Source organism: Perca fluviatilis, chromosome 4 (assembly GCF_010015445.1).
Source record: "Perca fluviatilis chromosome 4, GENO_Pfluv_1.0, whole genome shotgun sequence".
Classification (NCBI taxonomy): Eukaryota; Metazoa; Chordata; class Actinopteri; order Perciformes; family Percidae; genus Perca; species Perca fluviatilis.
This window is the reverse complement of record NC_053115.1, coordinates 39,421,851-39,443,147: the sequence shown is the minus strand read 5'-3', so window position 1 is coordinate 39,443,147 and position 21,297 is coordinate 39,421,851. Positions and strand designations below refer to the sequence as shown.

The 21,297-nt window shown below is 39.5% G+C and overlaps 2 protein-coding genes across 3 annotated transcripts in view; both read left to right on the top strand.

Moving 5' to 3' along the window:
* Positions 1–21,297, top strand: part of LOC120557668 — a 1,015,838-nt gene that overhangs the window by 909,649 nt on the left and 84,892 nt on the right. The window lies entirely within an intron of this gene.
* Positions 8,584–21,297, top strand: part of LOC120557664 (muscle M-line assembly protein unc-89-like) — a 36,136-nt gene continuing 23,422 nt past the window's right edge. The window contains exons 1-5 of the mRNA XM_039798210.1: positions 8,584–8,591; positions 9,486–9,587; positions 20,219–20,542; positions 20,735–20,773; positions 20,944–21,207. Of these exons, the coding sequence (XP_039654144.1) occupies positions 9,515–9,587; positions 20,219–20,542; positions 20,735–20,773; positions 20,944–21,207 (700 nt within the window). The 5' untranslated portion in view covers positions 8,584–8,591; positions 9,486–9,514. The remainder of the gene's footprint in view (positions 8,592–9,485; positions 9,588–20,218; positions 20,543–20,734; positions 20,774–20,943; positions 21,208–21,297) is intronic.

Here is a 21,297-nt window from a genome sequence, read left to right as displayed (position 1 = left end):
AATTCACTCCTCTTAAAATCTATATCTTTCATAAAGATACCCTTCAGTGAATGTTAACAGGGTTGTCCATCTCCAAATGTTTTAACTTTTGCGAGTGCACTTTTTTTTTTTTTTTTTTTTTTTTTTTTTTTTTTTTTTTTTTTTTTTTTTTTTTTTTTTTTTTTTCTTTTTCTCTCTCTCTCTCTCTCTCTCTCTCTCTCTCTCTCTCTCTCTCTCTCTCTTTTTTTTTTTTTTTTTTTTTCCCACAGCACCGAAGCTCCACTTCTTCTAAGAACGGTGACGCCGTTATCAGTCAAGTATTGATTGGTCAGTAGGCGGTGCTTTTACCCCGGTTGATCTCTAATCTCCAATTTAACCTGCTCCTGACCAGGTTAGGTGTTCAGCATGAGTTACCACGGCGATTGAACCCGATAACAAGTGATCCACCTTCGTGGTACAGTGTGTTCAGGGGACTGGCAGCTTGCGGATAGTGAGGAGATGTTTGCTGTATGTGACAAAAAATGTTGTAGCCTAAAAAACACGTGACATCGCTTGGAGTACCTTTAATATTGACATGATTCTTTGTTTTTAAAGCTGAAACTTAAGCATAAAAGGAATACCATGATTTAACTTCATGTTCAGACTGATCTCATGAATTGGCGTATGTATGACACGCCAATATGTATTCCGTTTTTGCGTGTTATCAAGACGCATAATCGCATTTTTGTGTGTATATCAACGCAAATCGGCCGCCATTGACCTACATTGCGAATCAATTTCCGCCGTAGCGAGTAGTATAAAGGAACGGGGGATCGAGTAATGAGGTAGGTTGGGATGGTGGATGGGTAAAACACAGGACTTTCACCCGGGAGAGCCGGGTTTGTGTCCTGTGTGTGGTGATTTTTCAGCAAAAAAGCGTGTTTTTGTCGTTATTTTTTTTTTTTAACAGGCATGTGACGTTCTCGCTATAGTACGTTGCGCTCTCGCGATAACACGCAACGTGGCGAGGCCACGTGGTGGGTATGTTTACATCAGCTGTATACAGCGTAGGCATACACATGGATAGCTGAAAATGCGTACAATAACACGCCATTTGGCATTATGAAAGTGGCGTGTATATTTACGCAAAGTCATGATGCCATGTTGTCATGTTAGGAAAATTATGCTTACTAGCAAACTGTTCTGTTTCATTTTTATTTGTTAAACCATTTGCATCATAACTGCTGTTTTAGTATTTCTGTCTTTCATTAGTCTGGCTATCACCAGACCAAGCTCAGTCTTTTAAGATTGAACATTAGTCTGGGGAGTTTGCTCTGTATTTTCTCAGCACAAGAGGCGTGATCAACGGGCATAGTTCAAATGACTCTGTACGCAATTGGAACGTCCGTCAACCAATCAGACCAACGATCTGGGTGACGTAGCAGTGACAGCGGCACCAACGGGTTGCTGCGCTTCGGTGGCCGCTATGTTGAATGTAAACAAAAAGCTGCTTGCCGTCGCTTCTCTATCGTCATTGTGTTAAACCCGCCAATAGTGCGCCAGGTGGATAAGCTAGTTTGTGATTGGTCCCCGCAGATTTTGTAATGGAAGCAAGATGGAAAAATTTACAAGTTTCCAGTCTGAGCTGCACAGCGAAATCAAATTGAAGCCAGATGGGGCTGGGTTTACCCAGTCTAGTCTTTCATGTGTTAATCATGAAAGCTGAGTCACTTTGCGAGGAGCACATAATGCACCCCTGAGGGCAGAGCGCATAATGGGGAGGAAATGTCAAGCTTACCAGAGATGAAGAAGAAAGTTACTGATTATGTGAAATGTATGACTAACTTGACTCCCTGCTCCTTAAAAGAGCCTCTGTTGAGATCACTAGTCAGTCATTTTTTGGTGCTTACAGTTTAGTGCTGTAGACTGACTCTGCTTGTGAAAGTAAAACAAGCTTTTGAAGTAAATTCCAAAGATTCTGTCATTATTTGGTAAATTATCCTAACACTGTACAAAGAAAGAAAAGTGAAATATAGAAAGAAGTAACAGGGGACGCCATGGGTCACATGAAAACAATCTTAATATAGCACTTTCAGTTGATGTACTGTAGTTGCATGACTCTTGCATTTTTTGGGGTTGTATCCACATGGCTGAATGCACTCTTTGTAAGTTGTTTTGGATAAAAGCTAATAAATGAGATAAATGTAATCTAAAGCCTGTCTCTAACATTCATCACCTACTTTTTTTGTTTTCAGAGCTCCAAGTAAGCTACATGTGAAATGACAAAATGTGGGACATTGTTGAACTTGAAAGCATTCTTTTAACAGATATGTTTTTAGGCCTTTACTGTGTACCTCAGCAGGCTGCTCTCATTAACCATTCACATAGCTATGAAAAGTAATGCACTGTAATTCACATGTATTCCACGTATTTATTACTGTCTGCAGCACATTGACTGTTGCTGTAGGGAGGAGGTCTCGGTGGATGTTTGGCTCCTAAAACACAGGGCTTTCAAACAGTGGAGAGGAGTTCACGTCCCGGGGAAAACACATGACTTTCACCCAGGAAAGGGGTGTTGTTGTCCCAGGCACAAGGAAATAAGTAACTGCTCCATAAAACCTATATTGGCTGTATTGTAAACTCTGTACTTTTAGGAATGATGACTACACATGAAGCCATCTTAAATTTCCTCTCCCTCTGTGCTGGGGCCCTGGCTTGTCCGTGGAGGGTCACTGGCCGAGCCGTGGCTGAAAGAAAAATCCCTCGCGATGATGTAATGAGCTGGGGGCCGACTGGTAACGCCCCTAAGCAGTGTGTGAAAAACTAGTTGCCAAGGTTTATCTATCCACCAGGGGGAGCAGTGATATGAACACAGCCGTTTACTGGCCTGAGAAATCAGCTGTTCTTATTTGATGGAGCTTACTGTATGAGGGAGTGTGCCTCCTAAAGCTACATTTATCATATCATGTTGACCAGATCGTTACAATATTCTGCTGAAGCATTTTGTAAAGCCCACATAGACTCCACATGGCTTGTTTGTTTTAAGCAACACTAGAAAACTTTTCCCGCTTCGGTCCACCCTACAGGTTGGAAGCAGAATTGTCCCATTATGTCTCATTGGAACTACAGATCCGCTACCTGATCTGGCAAAGTTGCATAGTGCGGTTATAGCCGGTAGAGAGCCGCAAAGCGAATGCAGAAGTGCCGTTCACCCTGTTACGAGTTGATGAACCACTGAAACGATTTTGCAAACATTATTTTAAGTTACAAAAAGTTCTCTAGTGTTGCTTTAATGCTTTAAGGAAGCGATCCAGCTGAGACACGTCTGTACTACCGAACTGTTCTCTCCTTGAAGGTTGTTATTCAAAAGAACTTCATGAAGATAAAAGCAATACTAAGGGAAATGAATGATATGGAGTAGGAAATAGCGGAACTGTGTGCGGCAGTCATCAGCTAACTTTAAATGCAGCAGCATGTAACATCGGACAAACAATGGCCCATCAGCAAAATAAAAAGATACAGACACTCTTATTGAGTAACATGCAGTAAAATTGCCGCCGTAGGAACATGGTTATATAGCTACCCTTTGAAATGAGCAACATTTAAACCGTGCACAGGTTAAATAAACAAATGTAGGCCTTATGTAGGGTCAAATTACAATAACTAAATAGACTAACTAAAAAAAAATAGCTAGACTAGAGAGACTAGAGAACAATTACTACAGTAGGCTATAACTACTGTATAATAGACATCATTGACTTGGAATGAACTTGATTTGCTTCATGTCTCTGGGGGATAGCTTCAGTGTAGTAAAGCTTCATTTCATGTACAATAAATGGTGGATTATGTCACTCAACGTTTTTTCCTCATGATTTGGGAGCTGTTGGAGGTGATTTTTGATCAACTTTAGATTCTGTTTAATTATTACTGTAGTTGAGGGGGTGAATGTGTGGCAACATCCTGTTAGACAAGATGCAACATTCTTTCTGAGCTTTAACTAGATAGAAGCTGTTCCCCAGCTGTCTTCATCATTCTGAAACCAGAACACATGATGGATGACTCATTCCTGCAACCCCTTTGTTACCTTTCCAGAGAAGAGCAGGAGACACGGAAACAAACCACATTTTTAATTACATCTGATGCGGTGACAGAAACATGCATAAACAGATTCCCATAAACCTGTTAGCCCAGTGCATACCTGGGTGTTCGGTACCAGGATGTAATGGTACTCACACGATCAACAGAGTTTATTCTTTTGCTTCTCAGCTGATAAAAAGACGCTGGATAAACATGTATGGCAGTTTTAGAGCGATGGTGTTAAATGGTACTGTTTCTGGGTGTAATTTTATCTTGATTCTTTTTTTATTTATTTGATTTCACATAAGTGTATTTGAAATGTTTTACACTCTTGGTGTATTTTGTTCTAAATTGTAGTGTAATTTTAGTCCAAATTTTATTTTATGTAATCTCAGCTACATTGAAAATGAGGGATTGCTCTCAATTGTACCTCTGAGTGCAAAACTAAAGGTTAATGATGATGATGATGATGATGATGATGATGATGATGATGATAATGATGATGATGATGATGATGCTGGGAGCTTTACACCAACCCCACCTAACCCTGCACTCCCCTCGATAAGACAGTGACCCCAGATAGGTCATAAAAGAGAGGCAAAGTCCCTTCTGGTGGACCACCATGGAACCTTATTTTAGAACAAAATGTTAGAAAGGAACTGAGTCTTAATTGCTGCTTGTGGAACAGGTGTGATCTTGTGTTGTGTTATGGAGAGACACCACCGACCAGTATAACCAGTTGTTATTTTGGCTGGGAATGGCGTCACACCTGAGTTGAATGCATTCCATTTACAAGTCTGATTTCCATTGTTTTCATTAGCTCTAGCCAGGTTAGCCATTGCTAGTTGATAACAATGCATTAGGCTGTTTTTGTCGTACAAACAGCATAACAGCATGTCCACAGATGGACAGGACTGTGTGTACCACTGATTTAGTGAGACACAAATTAGACAGAAGAGCTAATAAACTGTATGTTAAAGCTTTCACTTGATGCATGGTGCAGCCATGTTGGATTATGAGCTTGGGGTACTCAGAGGTTGTCTGACTTCTGAGCTTGAAAATAATAGGTCAAAAGTCAGAAGCGCCCCTTGACCTCGGATTTCTGAGTTGGAAACTCGGACAACCTTACAGTACCCCAACATGGCTTCTCCAGATGTCTGCCCATCATTTTCATAAGGTGGAGTTTGGGGTGTACCATAGAGAAGACCTAGTAAATGAGACTGTACGTGTTTCAGGGGAGCTAAGGGATTTAGTGAATGGGATAAACAGTCATTGTGGGGTAGCATTAAGAGAGATACTGTACTGAAATGTGCAAATACGTAATCTGGAGGGCGGTGCGAAAAATTTTCTGAGGACAGTTTGCAAAACAAGACCAGCAACAAGAATGTTTGTTGTTATTTTATAACAACAAACAGATGGCTGGCAGTGCTAGCCGGCTCCATCCAACCTTTGTCGGCTTAACTTAACAAACAACGGCTTCTAACGCTAAACCTAAACCTAACTTTGAATCAAACTGTCACGTAACTGATTGTTAGAAATAAAACTACCCTTGCATCTCAATGATCGCATTACATTTTGAGGGAATAGTTTCTCAGCAGCGGTGGAATTTTACTTTGCTCCGGTTAGAAGTACTGCGCCGAAAAGTAAACAAAGAAGCACACTACAGTTAGGATACCTAGCTAGCTGGCCTTGTACATTGTTATTGAAGCAATTATCGGGCAATGTACTCTGCTTCTGTAGCAATGAGTGACAGCGGCAGGTAAATAAACTTGTGTGATTGTCATGTGAACCGGCTTTCTTGGTTGCCTAAGTAATATCACTCTGCCGTTGTTGAAGCCTGTGCTACCAACTACAGGGAACAAAGTATAACTATTGCAATGTGATGCAAGGGGAGCCCGGTCTCAAGGCAGTTTGTGTAAATGTGATGTTATTTTAATCTATTGATACGTGTTCACAGAGACGTTTTTGTCGTTTTTTACGTGGTGGACAGCACGAAAATGTGAAGTAATGTATTTCAATGGGAAGCATATTTTGTGGCCACAGCATGAAAATGGAAGGGAGTAATATAAAAAGCCGAAAATCCGCGTAGGGAGGTTTGTCGGGGTGGTGGATGGGTCAAACAACACAGGACTTTCACCCAGGCGAGCGGGGATCGCGTCCCGGTGTGGCGCTTTGTTTCCCGGGGATAGTGGCGCTTTGTTTCCCGTGTGGCATTTTGTCCTGCGTGTTACTGTGGCGCGTCTTCCGGCGTTTAAGGCGCCCTTTCCCCGTAAGGTTTTTCCTAAACCCAGCCTCCGCCATCCCGTTATTGTGGCGCGTCCCCAGCGGGCCGCCTCGCAGGCACCTCCCGGGTTACCGGGGATTTCCACTGGATGCGTAACAGCTGCGGACCGGCTCCGCTGCGTGTCTGCTGCGTGTTCCGCCGTCCGTCAATACCCACCGGGTCCGGATTTGTTGTGGAACAGCTGTGGCCGTAACTGACAGCTGTAGTCACGAGGACCCACAAGTTCTCGCGAATTCACATAGAATAGAACCACAAAACCAACAACAGTTAGTTTCCATCCAGAGGAGTAGAGGGGAAATGACTCTGTGCTGTGTTTTCAAGGTGTAGTGAAGGGAAATATGATCCGCCGTGAGCACGGTGTATTTTATTTTGAAAATGAACCGGATATTTATTTTGTTTCTGTGCTCGACTTCCTGTCCCGCACTATCTGCCGTGTGCTGAATTGATGCGGAGCTCTCCGTCTTCCGTCAAAAATAGAAGCTCTGTGTATCTGCTGCGGAGGGCTGACGGAACTGGGACGGAGTCGGGACGCAGACGTTCCGCAGTCTGTGGAAATACACAGATTGACTTTAATGGAAACCTAATGACTCCGTCGACGTTCCAGAGACGTTCCGCAGACCTTCCGCATCCAGTGGAAATAGCCGGTTAGGGAGCGTCCTTTTCGGCCACCTCCCGGCCGCCTCGTCCAGAACGTCCCCAGCAGGCTGCCTCGCGGGCGCCTCGCGGCTTATGGAGCGTCCTTTTTGGCCGCCTCCCAGCGTCCTTTCCCAGAGAAAATAACGTGACATTTACACGTAAAAAACGAGAAAAACGTCTCCGTGAACACGTAGCAATAGATTAAGAATAACGTGACATTTATACAAACTGTCGTGAGACCGGGTTGGACATTTACATCGATAGTCTGGCGTTATAATTTATTTGCCTTTGGTGTACTGTGGAGTGGGTAAGACTGTTGATGGCAGGCTAGCAGATACTGTTGCAGACTTGCGCTAGCCTAGCACCAGCGAACTCTGCAACTGGAAGGACTGGATGAAAAGTGTTGAAAACTGTCTCCACTGATAAATAACACACTTATTGGAAATAAGGTCTTATGTCCAAAATTCTGAACCACCCCTTTAATTACTTTGCATGTAAACATACTGATTTATTCATGATTTTATCTTTCAGGGTCATCATTGATCGTGGACAAAGACAGATGTTATTTTACCCTGTTCCCTCCGCACCAAGCAGGACATTACATCAGAGCGGTTAGACCGGAAGACAGATGCTCTGAAAGAAGTTGATGACACAGAGGTATGATAGAGTCAGTCATTACAATAACAGCAAAATAGGAGAGTGAGCAGTTCAAAGGTTGAGTCTTTCATTTTCAAGATGAACTGAAACACGGCAATGATATTTTAGATCTTCAGCAACATGAAACATTTGTTGAGCTTTTTGTTGGTGGGTAGTTTCATTAAACAGTTAAAGATGCTTGCTTAATAAAAGGGAAAATAAAATGTCTGTTTAACTGTTGGTCAAGTTGATAATACTTCACAAGCACTAACTAATGTTATATGTTAATAATAATAAAATCATCCTGGGTAACTCAAGTGAGTCCTGATTTCACTCTCTACCTCTCACATTTATGATGATCACAGGTCTGATGTTGTTTAAAGAACTTTAAATCTGTGTTGAACTAACTGCGATCATTATTACTCATCATTATGTGTTTGACAAATTACAAATCACTTTAAGTTGAGACATTCATAACATCTTTATTTCTAAAAAAATATACACTAGTTTTCAGCTCTGCATGTATTTTCTTAATTTGTTGTATTGTGAGGTATTTGCATGTGCTTTCTTAAGTTGCAGTGCAGTAGCCTTGCACAAAGTCCGGTGTAATCGACTAGTGTGATCACTCGGTATGCTAAACCAAGCCCTGGTGGGCTTGAAAGAGGTGGGTCAGGGCACGGTTCGGTTGGACTCAGGCACCGTATGCATCAGTGTCTGGTTCTTACCTTACAGATAAACAGGAATTGTAGTGAGCGTGTGGCGACAGATCAGCTTTCTCTACCAGGTGTTGTACACATACAAAGAGGGTGTGTGTGTGTGCCAGGTGTGTGCATGTGTGTAAACAGTGCCACGTGTTCAACGTATTGCAGTGAGATGAGCTTTTATTTTGGAGGAGACCCCCTGAACACCCCCTAAGGACCCTTTGGTGTCCCTGGACCCCAGTTTGAGAACTTCAGCTTCAAGCTACACTAATGCAGAACATGGTTGTTGTTTATTAGGGGTTATTTGTTATTTAAATTAAATTGTTTTACCTTCCATTTCCAACAATGTGGCATCTCTGCTGTCCTAAAACCAACTTTAATCTGCATTGTGTTCCACCTTTTAAACTGGCTCAGCAAACACACATCTCCATTAAAACTTTTGTTTGTGACAGTGAACTGTTTGGCACATTTGTAGGTTTTTCATTTGGGTTAAAACAGTCACTGGGGATCAGATTGTGAAGTGCTTCAGATCTGACATGGAGCTCATGTTCAGGTCTCAAATAATCAGATTTATTTTGTGTTTAAGCACTTATATCAGATTCATTTAGCTCTAATTTAAGAGAAGTTAGGCTGATGTTTCAGTGACTCATCGTAAAGCATTTTAATAATTTATTTAATGATGTAGATATTATAATAAGACTAATTAGGAAAACCTTTGTCTGCAGACACAAGTCACTGTAATTTAGAAATATTTGATATTTTGAAGGCATGTAACATCAGTCTTCTATTTAAACTGCTCACAGTTTATATTCAGAAGACATGAACACTGTTGTGATGCAACAGTTTATTTTAGACAGTTTACAAAAAAGAAGTTAGTGTAACTGTATGCAAATTTTCCACTTTCATAGCCACATGAACAAAGTCCTTTCTAGAGACAGAAACACAGTGAGTGAGAAGATACAACAGAATGAGAAAAGAAATACCATATATCACATAAGACAATAATAAAGCTTGGGATATTAAAATTATACTCCTGCTGCTAAAAGCATAATTGTAATAATGACAGGGACAATAATTAATAATGATTTGAGTGTTTGGGTGCTTTTATTGTGAAGGCTTTGGGTGGGACACCTGTAGAGCAGGTGAGATGAAAATGAAAGTATAAATAAAAATCAACTCCGACTTTGTTACAGTAACTGATCCAACGATTCAATGGACAACTATGGAGCTTCTTCTGGATCTGCTGTGTTTGTGTCTTCTGGGTTTGACCGGAAAAACACTTTGTGATGAAAACGGTAAGAATTATTCTACTAACTTAGAAGTTTAGGGCTCGACTTTTGAGAGGCAGGTGGAGGGACAAATAAGTTATTTTCACTCCCCCTCTGCGGTCTTTGTAGGCTATTGCTTTTTAAGTGATGTAGGCTATTGTAGGGATGTAGGCCTTTAAGTGTTTTCCTTAAAGACGTATTTGAATGAGAGAGAGGCTGCTTTCAGTATCTCGAGGCTAAATGTTTCCATGTGCACAGTCATTCCACTCTAGCTGATAGTGTAGGACATTTAAGCAGCAAAACTGTAAACTGTAGTTATGAACTTGACAAAGGAAACATAACTCAACTTTTAGCTTCTGAAATAATCAATGAAGTTAAACTGCAGACTGCTGTCCTTGTGCATAAAGACAGAAGTTACTATTTTCCTGCAACTGTACGTGGGTGTTGCAACACACTGAGAAATCAGGAATCAAACATCAGTGAGCCAGGTACCTGAGGCCAAATTTGTGATGACATCTGATGAGGTGACAGAAACATGCATAAACAGAGCACCATAAACCTGTTAGCCCAGTGCGTACCTGTGTGTTCGGTACCTGGATGTAATGTTACTCACAGGAGCAACAGAGTTCATTCTTTTGCTTCTCAGGACATTTAAGCAGCAAAACTGTAAACTGTAGTTATGAACTTGAAAAAGGAAACCACTCAACTTTTAGCTTCTGAAATAATCAATGAAGTTAAACTGCTGACTGCTGTCCTCGTGCGTAAAAGCCAGCCTCCACAAAACGTACCTACTATGGCGCCATTTTGATGCTAATAAGCCATCAGCGGCTGTTAGCATTCCATTGACTGCCATTCATTTTTACCTCACTTTGGCAGTGAATAAGTTTACATCTGAAGCGTTTAAAGACTCTATTTGTCCATTATTATTTGTCCATCGCATAATAGACAAATTACCATATAGTACAGGAGAAGCTTTTTTTTTTTTGAAGCAGTTTTGACTTACATTAGCTGTTTAAGTGTAATTACTAATGTTAACTAGCATTTTAGTTAGCAATAATTAGCCTGTGCCCATGTTATCTCCTTACATATACCTACACTCTCCGTCTCTGCAAGATCAGGAATGATTGAGATTTCTCTTGGCACAGCTACCAGAAGACTTACAACTTTCAGACAGGTTGCTCACGTCACATCTACGTTGTCTCTCTCAGTTGGAGGCTGCTCAGTAACGCTCAGCGCTCACCGGAAAAGTGCTTCTAATATCCTTCACTGGTCTCCGTCCAGAGCAACGGGATTTGTTGGTCCATTTCTTTAACTGTATATGGTAAAAGCACACAGTGGTGCAGCAGCGAACAGCTCTGTTTACAGTTTAGAGAATATTGTCCATTGAATTAATGCCCACCCGCAACCATTAAACCCTTACAACATAACACGTTCTGCTAATCTTGCGTATGCTATGCACATGAAATCTTACATATTCAATATTTTCATACAGTTATCGAGATTCATGTGGATAAATATGAGCAGACAGGAGGGTAAGATCGCACCAAGTGCTTCATATAAAAAGACATAATTAATATAAGATGGAAAATTAATGAGGGATGAAGTAATATTTTCCACCGTGTCGTCCACGTTAAAGCCAGCATGAAACAACAAATATTTAATCTCTACCTGTAGTATATATATATATATTCCACACAGATTACCTCAGTTTTAAAAGAAAAGTTATTTATAATTTGGCATGCAGTTTGCTCAGAATCTGCTGCAGGGTGGCACATTAAACCATTTTAAGTGCTAAACATGCCCAACTACATGAATATTTAGGTTCATTTCTACCGGACAGTTGTGTATGGGCTGAAAGAAGTGTCTTTTATCACATGATACCACTTCCTAAAAAACTTTTTCTCACAACTGCAAAGAATGAGGTAATTTCTTTTTTCATCAGGAGGATGTCATACACATAAAGTAGGAATCAGTTGATCCATACAACATACCAGTGTTCAGATCCTTTAGTAAAAGTACTAATACCACACTGAAAATACTCTGTTACAAGTAGAAGTCCTGCATTGAAAATGTTACTCCAGTAAAAGTAAAAGAAAAGGTACTTTAAAGTATATTGACAAATGTAATGAAAGAGTTTGGTTCGTCACAGAAAACAGTGTGTTAACATTAACGTGTCAAATCGTCTTTCTTGGATGTCCCCGTTGGTGTGCCTCAAGGGTTAATACTTGGTCCCTTATTATTTTCTTTATATATAAATGACCTTCCAAATACTTATGTTGATGTTGATTTTCAAATGTATGCTGATGACGCTGTCATCTACACAAGTGCAAAACGTATTCAAGAGGCTTCTGTTATCCTGACCTCCGCCCTGGTCCCTGTAAATGAATGGCTTTTTAAATCCTGTCTGCTACTTAATACCAAAAAAACTGTTTGCATGATGTTCACGAAACAGTCCCGAGACATAAAACAATCTGGTGTATTTTTAAGAGGAGTAGAATTAGAAGTTGTTTCAGAATTTAAGCACCTTGGTATGACTCTTGATTCCACATTAAGTTTTAACAAACACGTAAAAAGAATATTGAGTACAGTGAAATTTAATTTACGAAATTTTAAACAAATTCGTTCTTTTATACCATTTGGGGCTGCCAAACAGTTTTTACATTGTATGATTTTATCACATATTGAATACTGTTGTACAAGTTGGACATTGTCTGGTATGAAGACTCTTAAATTAATAGAATCGCTCTATAAAAATGCCTTAAAAGTCTTTGATAAAAAGCCAATGTCCTTTCATATTTGTAATATTTTACAAAAACATAACCTATTAAGTATGGAAAATTTTAAACATTTCAAATATGCTTGCTTTGTGTACAAAGTGTTAAATGGATTAGCCCCTCCTCCGATGTCGGACTTCTTCAAAACAAAGACTCACAGTGGTGCCAGGACTAGGGCCTCCTCTAGAGGTGACTGTGAGGTGGCTTTTAGAAGAACAGCCTTTGGGCAAAATGCTTTGTCTGTGAAGGCTGGTAAGTTCTGGAACAGTAGTCTCATCAGTGTTAGGGAATGTCCGACATTAATAATTTTTAAAACCAAACTTAAAGTGTGGCTTAAAGCAAACCAGTCTTGTAACCATTAAGTGACTATTTCACTTTTGCCTGTATTTATTCATTTTTGTATTGTTTTTCTTTTTCTTTTTTTTTTAGATTTGTATGTTGTAATTTCTGTATTTCTGTAATTTGTCTGGGGACTACGGATGTAAATTAGCCCTGTGGCTATAATCCGGCGTGTTTACGTCTGTTTTTGTTGTTTCAATGCAGATGTTCATTAATGTGCATTGTCCCTATCAAATAAAGGATTAACATAACATAAGGAGTAAAAATGAAATGCAGTTCAGTATCTAACCTTTTAAATCTTCCCATTCAAAATGCTGGAAATGATCCAAATAGTTCCGTCACTCAACTAATTGAATAATCATCTGATCATGTCAGCTGCACTGTAGTATATTATATAAATTATATAATTGTGTAAAATACATAATAAAATTCTATTTTAAATATAGTAAGACAATTCAGTACACATCTTAAAAATAATCTTGGTGCGGGAGAAATTAGACTACAAACTGAACTACTTTTATGAAAACTATTGTAAAATAATTCTGAAGATAGATATAGATCAGGGGTCGGCAACCTTTTTGATAGGAAGTGCCCTTTTCAAAATTTCTTGTTTATTAGTGTGCCATGTCAACATTAAGTTTAATTATGACATCACATCAAAATGTAATATCCAGGGAATCTGTAATTGTATTCCATAGCAACATTTGATAACCTTTATTTCTTATAATCAGTACCTTGTAATTATTATTATTGTATATTATTATTATGGAAACATGGTTTTAGTATGCAGCGTCCTGATTGGTGGAAAATGGGCTGACAAAAATATCACTGTCAAAGAGCCTGAAGCGAAAAGTTGTGGAAAAGCCCAGCTTTAATGATGAATGGACTGATAAGCAGGTCCTGTATGCCTCATTTTCAATGCTATGGCAAAATAATAATAACACAACCAGCATCATTATCAAGAATGAAGACCATGAACATAACGATTGCGTCATTCACGTGCATATTAAGTAGCCACATGTATTTGTTTTGGTCTTATAATGCATCCATATTTACCGCTCCAGCGGAGAGGATGGTTTCTTCAGACAGCTTAAGTTTATAAGAATTTGTAATAAGTATTGGCTTTTAACTCACGAAGGTTTTAATGTAGCCTACTTACAGTAACAAGACTAGCGTTAGTTCATTTGCCCCAGCAGCCATAGGTAATCCTCTTTGTATTGTTCCCAGTCAGAGATATGAGTCAATCAAACTACCGTAAATAACAGGTCGCGCAACTGTGAACGTTGTAATTTGGCATGCGGATGAGAGAGTGCTTCAGCATTTCAACCATGATTTCAACACACCAATAACTCTCTTGCACACATATTGCCAGCGTGCCATTGGTTAAGGTCCCGCGTGGCCATGGTGCCTAAGGTTGCTGACCCCTGATATAAATGATAGTCTTTATTGTCCACTGGAGAAAGTTTTTTCACAGTCTGTACAAGGCCTCATGGGTTAGGGTTACTGTATCACTTTTTATTTTTGTAACGCAACTACAAATATTAGGTCTGTTGAATGAATGTGAATTTTGTGATGTTTAATGTTTACAGCCCTAATAGTGTTTTTGAGAACTTCCCAGACAGCAAAATGTATTTGGACCAGATTTGGACCAGGTCTTCATTAGCATTTGGCGCAGATCCGCTAAACGGACCTGGGCCGGGCTCATCTGTTCCAACGGCCCAATACCGGAACAGGTTGGAATTACGGATCAGAGACAGATCTGGGCCAGAATTGGCCCAGTACAGTTATTAATGCCATGACGTAGGTACGCGATCTGGCCCAGACTCATATTTTACATCTGGGGCTCATCTGGCCCTTGATCTGTGATTCATATTTACAAATATCCACGCCAATTTGTAATTTTCAAAATAGTTTTTATTTTTTATTTTAAAAAGGCAAAAGAGAAAAACTACGCATGAACAACCATCTGACGTGGAATCCAGATGCACAAAAAGAAAAAAGCATATGGTTAAAGATCATTGTTAATTATTCAAATTACAAAAAAATACAAAACCAAGTAACCTAATGTGAACACTGCGCCTACTGTAGGTATATTTACTGCTTATTAGTTGGGCGTCCACCCCCGCAGTCTTAAGGCAGATCTGGCTATTGATTTATCTCCGTGTCCGTGGCTTTGTCAGACATGCGATTCTTCCTCATTTCTCCTGTAAGATGTAGCCTACAAAAAGCACACAAAGCAAAGAAGCAAACAGTATGTTAGATTAAGTATTCAAAGATTATTTATTACATGACATTATAGTAAAATGCTTGCACAAATGTGACGTGGTGTGTAGTGAGTGAATGAGTGAGAGAGTGTGATTAAGTAAAAACTAACAAAACTAACAAAAGACGGTTTAGCCTAGTGGGTAGCGCTAACAAACGATTTTGCAGCTAACACACAATGGACACGATATTCAGTAATTTTGCAATAAGCAAAGATCACTGATTCAGCCTTAAAGCCTGTTCACATTAGTTGTGGATGTTTAAAAGAACCTATAGCTACTACAAGCATAGCCTAGCTATAGGTCTACTAGCCTACCCAGCGTATTGTCTGACACGTCTCTGGTTGTCAGAATGTCAGTGTAAACTAAGTTTGTAAACGTTTATGTTTAGCCGCACATATATTTAACATATTAACATGACATCAACAGCAGTTTACTTTTACAATTTTACTTGTATAATGCACTTACCAATAATCACAAAGACAGCCTAAAGACGCTCTCCGTCTCTCTTGCATTTCAAATAGAGTTGGGGTTTTGCAGTTAGGAAAAAGCGTTCCGTTAGTTGTGGCGCGTCTGGTCTGCGCAGCTCCTGCGGATTTGGCTCCACACCCTCGGGCGGACTCAATTCAGTTGTGGCGGCGTCCGGTTGTAATAACTCCCGGGGATCTGGCCCAGACCCGCCGGGCGGACTCCATTCAGTTGTGGCGCGTCCGGTCTGCGCAACTCCCGTGGATCCGGCCCACATCATGATGTATTAGAACGGGCCCACACCTGCCGAGCGGACTCAATTCAGTTGTGGCGTGTCCGGTCTGGCCCACACCCGCTGGGCGGACATATTTCAGTTGTGGCGCGTCTGGTCTGCGCAGCTGTCCCGGATCTGCGTCGCACCCGCCGGACGGACTGTCGTTCCAGAAGCTACAGACAAGTCTGGCGCAAAGTTTTTTCCGTTATGTATAGAGGGTCAATTGTAGCCTATTTGCTATGACGCACAGACAGCCTTATAGCCTATTTTGGTTTCACTTTAAACGACAGTAGGTTATGACTGTATGTTGACATAAAATAATCATGCAATTAAAATAGTCAACTTATAACTTTGCTATAAAATATTATAATTTTTTTTAGTTTGAATGAAAAGTTATATATGTTCAACACAGTCTCACTCCCTACTCGTCAAATGTATGACGCATGGTCAAGGACCCTGGCGTCAAGTTTCAACGAAATAGGGGTACCCTTGACGTTATTTTTCAACGAGGGGGTCCTACAGATAGACATTCATGTTATTCCCTCACCGTCGGATATCGACGAAAGAAAAAAACACGCCCCAGCCCCTTAACTCGAAATCTGGGACAGTTATTATTGGTATTTTTAGCCCAATAACCACTGTTTTAATCAACATTATTCACGAGATATTATCATGGTTTATATGTATTTATTTTAATGTTATTATTTCGGTCTATTTCGGCCAGGGAAGCTGGGTTGCTTTTTTGTTGATTTATATTTTTTAAACTATAACGCTACATCTATCAACATTTATTTAGATGTTATCATGGTATTGATTTCTTTATTTTAATAATATTAGTTCGGTCTTATTACCGGTAAAATATTACAGTATAGGCTATGCTGTAATAAGAACATTACGATATGATCCGAGCTTGACGCATTCAAAGCCGATATCCCCCAATGCAATGCGGCCATTCATTTCAAAGAATCGGGCAGCGATCAGCTGGTCTTTAACGCCAGGATCGCTTCAATATACATACATACAGTCTGTGATTGTGTCACCAGCAACAACACGATGCTCAGTTTTGTTCCAGTAAGTTATGAACCATAATAACGTTTAAACGAATCCGCGGAAAACTCCGGAAGTGACGTAGTACGTCCCGCTCAGCGGATACGAAGATAAAAATATATAATATTCGTAATATTGATGTTTTTTTCTAACGTTGTATTTGAGGAGTTAAACAATAAACATAGCAATAATATTAAAATAGTGTTTCATTTATTTGTCTACGTTTAAACGAATCAGCGGAAGTGACGTGAAATTCCACACCTCGTCTGTGAAAGTTACGTGTGTCCACGTTTTGAAATTTACGCAATAAAATACTAATAATGAAAAAAATATTTTATATTTAGCACTTTGATTTGCCTTATATATACTATATAAAAACCTACAGTTGAGTGTTTAGAAATACAGCCTAATGGCTTGTTTGACTAATTTCCATTTGTTTTGAATTGTACTGTTGTGAAAAACAATAAACTATGTACAAAGAGAAGCATTTTTTATTTTATTTTCCATGCATAGTTATTTAAAAACGCAATTTTCTAATTTTGCAGTTGATGAATATTAATAGCAAAGACTAAAGGGGAAAAACATTAGCATATTTATGTGTGGGACTTAGTTTGATTTAAAATCACACTGCATTATTAGTTGTTTTAAATAAATTACTTTTTTGAAATATCAATTTATGGTAGGCCTAACATATTAATTATTATATTCAGAAGATGATCCTCATATCAATCACCGTGGTTACAGCTTGTAGCCATCCTAACCTTTGTAGCCTTTACTGAGACTACCTTTTCAAAATTAAGAAGGGACTAGTTTTAGGAAGCATTTTCAGGAAATTAAAAGGATAAGCAGATTTTTGCCGAGGTTTTTGTTCACAGAGTAAGATGTATATAGCTTTGTTTGAGTATGTATACATATACAACATGTGTTTTGGCATTTTTGGCACACTTCTACCTCAGCCCTACTGCACAAAGACAAAACTCACACATCTCATTCAACCATTTCACAAGCTGAGAAAAGGGTCATGACATGGGTCAGAGCAGTGGTTCCCAACCTTTTTTCCTTGGTGCCCCCCCTACTCATTTCTAAGAAAAGCTGACCCCCCCCCTTTGAAACTGAAGTTGAGATAACTCTCGAGATAGAGCTGGGTCAGAGGATATCAGAGGTCATAAATAATGAACCAATCCATCGGCTCTGCTCCTATAGGCCCAATGGTGTTCATATGGAGAACATGCACCTTTGGCTGGAAGGCCCGTGTTGAAAGTGTGTGTTATCATTTAGAGCAGACACCCACGGTGAATCAGATGGTTTATGTTATACAAGGCTGCATTACAGAGCATATTAATATGACTGTCATGAATGTTGTGGAGAGGAATAGAAACCAGTCTCTCCAGGCAAGCACACAGAATATGGTCTGCTCTATCTTTATTCTCCATGCCAAGTATGAGCTCTTATCCTCTGGCAGAAGATATGGGTAAACTTAACATTTCTAAACTATAGGCCTAATATGGACCTACGATTAAAACTTTAAATAATGTTGCTTGAGATTGAGGGTGTGCAACAGCTTTATGATATGAAGCATGGTTGCGTTGCTCTTGTCACTGTTTGTGAAAGATGAGCAATAGATTGTTGCTGTGAGATGTGCTTCAGTCTAGCCTATATCACTTTGTTCATGTTGTTTTTTATCGTAAGTATATCAGCTGTATGATAAAACAATATGTCAAGTGTTATTTGTGAAGCATTTGAACTCAAGGCAAATATCCCTCTGGACAATAAAGTATTTCCTGCTAAGTGGTCTCCATGATGTGTAAAAATTAAAACGTTGTCATACTATAGCAAACACATCGTTGGAAAGGTCTCAACCTGGAGAGTAACATATGTCAGTCTGGAGAGGATACATTACTCCTGCTTTGAAATATTGACCTCTGAACCTTGAACCCAGTAGTACATGTATGAAGGCTTGTCATTTAGCAACAGAAGGTGCTACACACATAAGACCAGCTGTTATAGAAAGCTCTGGACATCAGCTGTCATGTAGCTATGGTCACCAAATTGTACCTACTGTAAGCACTGTCAAATATGGTAATAAGCTATTTTCACCTATTTAACGATTCGATTTTTAAAATCTGATGACACCAGTGTGTTCTCCATCGCAAAAAACCCCAGGGTGTATCCAAAATTATACACTGCCAACTTCTACTTATGAGAAATATACCAATATACTTTAAAACTACAACTCCCATAAGAAACGCCACAGAAGCTGTTACAAAGCTTGAGCACTTGTAGTTCTTCCGGGGTGGGTGGGGGGACTCGTTCGGCTCCTCTTTCTGCTGTCCGCCGTGAAATGGCTTGATTCCATTTCAGATTGAGGCCGTCCGCCGGCCGGCCGAGCACACAATACATGAGACAAATACATGAAACTGTATTTTATTATTATAACTATCTTTATTGTTTAACTCCTCAAATACAAAATGAATGAATGAATGGCCGCATTGCATTGGGGGATATCGGCTTTGAATGCGTCCAGCTCGGATCATATCGTAATGTTCTAATTACAGCATATACTGTAATATTTTACCGGTAATAAGACCGAACTAATATTATTAAAATAAAGAAATCAATACCATGATAACATCTAAATAAATGTTGATAGATGTAGCGTTATAGTTTAAAAAATATAAATCAACAAAAAAGCAACCCAGCTTCCCTGGCCGAAATAGACCAAAATAATAACATTAAAATAAATACATATAAACCATGATAATATCTCGTGAATAATGTTGATTAAAACAGTGGTTATTGGGCTAAAAATATCACATAATAACTGTCATAGATTTCGAGTTAAGGGGCGGGGGTGTTTTTCTCTTTCGTCGATATCCGACGGTGAGGGAATAACATGAATGTCTATCTGTAGGACCCCCTCGTCGAAAAATAACGTCAAGGGTACCCCTATTTCGTTGAAACTTGACGCCAGGGTCCTTGACCATGCGTCATACATTTGACGAGTAGGGAGTGAGACTGTGTTGATATGTTTCATTATTAGTATTCCTTGAATAAAAACAGTGAAGTCTTGCAAACTTGATTTTATAGATTTGACTTGGTGTTGAATTGCATATTAACAATACAAAAAATCTCCCTTTCAACACTTTTGGCCTGAAGTAATTAAATAGAGTGTAAGGTAAAGCCTTTCTATAATATGATTGCTGCAGTAGAAAAGAAAACATTCACAATACTCCCTTTACTTTGCTGTTTGCATCTTGTTGTACATTAAAAACCAATAAAGCGCGATCTAAAAAAGGGTGTTGTGAACATCTTATGACTTGGCCTCAAAATAAGTTCAGTCAAAAGATTTTTTTCATTTTAATCCCTGTGTGTGAGGTGAGAGACGAAGTCTTTGTTGGCGAAGATAGAGTTTTTGTCATTGAGGAGTGCAAGTTGGCATCAGAGTATTTGTAGTTTGCGTAAACATATTGATTAATACATATTTTTATCTACCAGAGCCAGAAGTCAGAATGATTGTGGAAGGAGGGAGGGATGTTGTGTTACCCTGCTCCCTCAGCACCAAGGAGAACATTGCTTCAAAAGTGTTTGACTGGAAGAAAGTTGCTCAGAAAGATGAAAATCGGAAGGAGGTGTTCATGTATGACACAGGCTTTCATTACGACTACGGTCGGAAAGAAGTCTCATATTTTCCAGAAGAACTGAAACACGGCAACGCCTCCATAATGATCAGAAATACGAAGGTGACTGACAGTGGAGTCTACACCTGTGATTTTCCAAATCTTCAGCCACGTGAAATATACACCATTAAGCTTGTTGTTGGTGAGTTCTAGTTGAAGATGTTCACTCATTTTCTGAAATTCCAGCACTCTATATACAACCTTATTTGTCTCAAGTCACACTCTGACATCCAGGACTGACACAAACCAGTCCGATATGTGTGAATCAGTTTCAGATGGCAGGTGTAATAAAATCACGCAAGCACTCTAACATATGTTTTGATTTGCCTTTTAGATCACGTCTTAAAAGACAGATCAGAGGAAAACATCCCAGGTAAGTCCTGATTTTGATAGTCTCACAGACCTATCTCCTCCACAGCGCTGTGGAGTACGGTCTGGCTACACCGCAGATACAGATACCAAAGAATGCTCTGGGTTGTTTGCATTTCTTTAAACTAATCACAATTGTCTTGTATAATCTGTTTATCTGCTTTATGTTCACAGGTACAGCTTCAAAACCATCTGTCACAACACTTGATCAACAGGTGCTGCAGTGTGAAGTTCATGGCAATCCAAAACCTAAAGTAGAGCTGCAGGACAGTGATGGAAACATCCTTAATACTACAGTAAAACAGGACTCAGAAAGAGAAGGCAGCTTCTACATCACCCTCCAAACTACTGTGACCAAGACCGGCACCTATCGCTGTATAGCCACACAGGAGGAAATCAGACATCAGATTTATGCAGAGACCTCTGTGCATATCAGTGGTAGGATTCATCCCTGTGATATTTTAATATTGTAATTGTTTTGTTTGTGTTATTTCTTTGCAAGATTTAATAAGTGTAAATGGGCGTGGC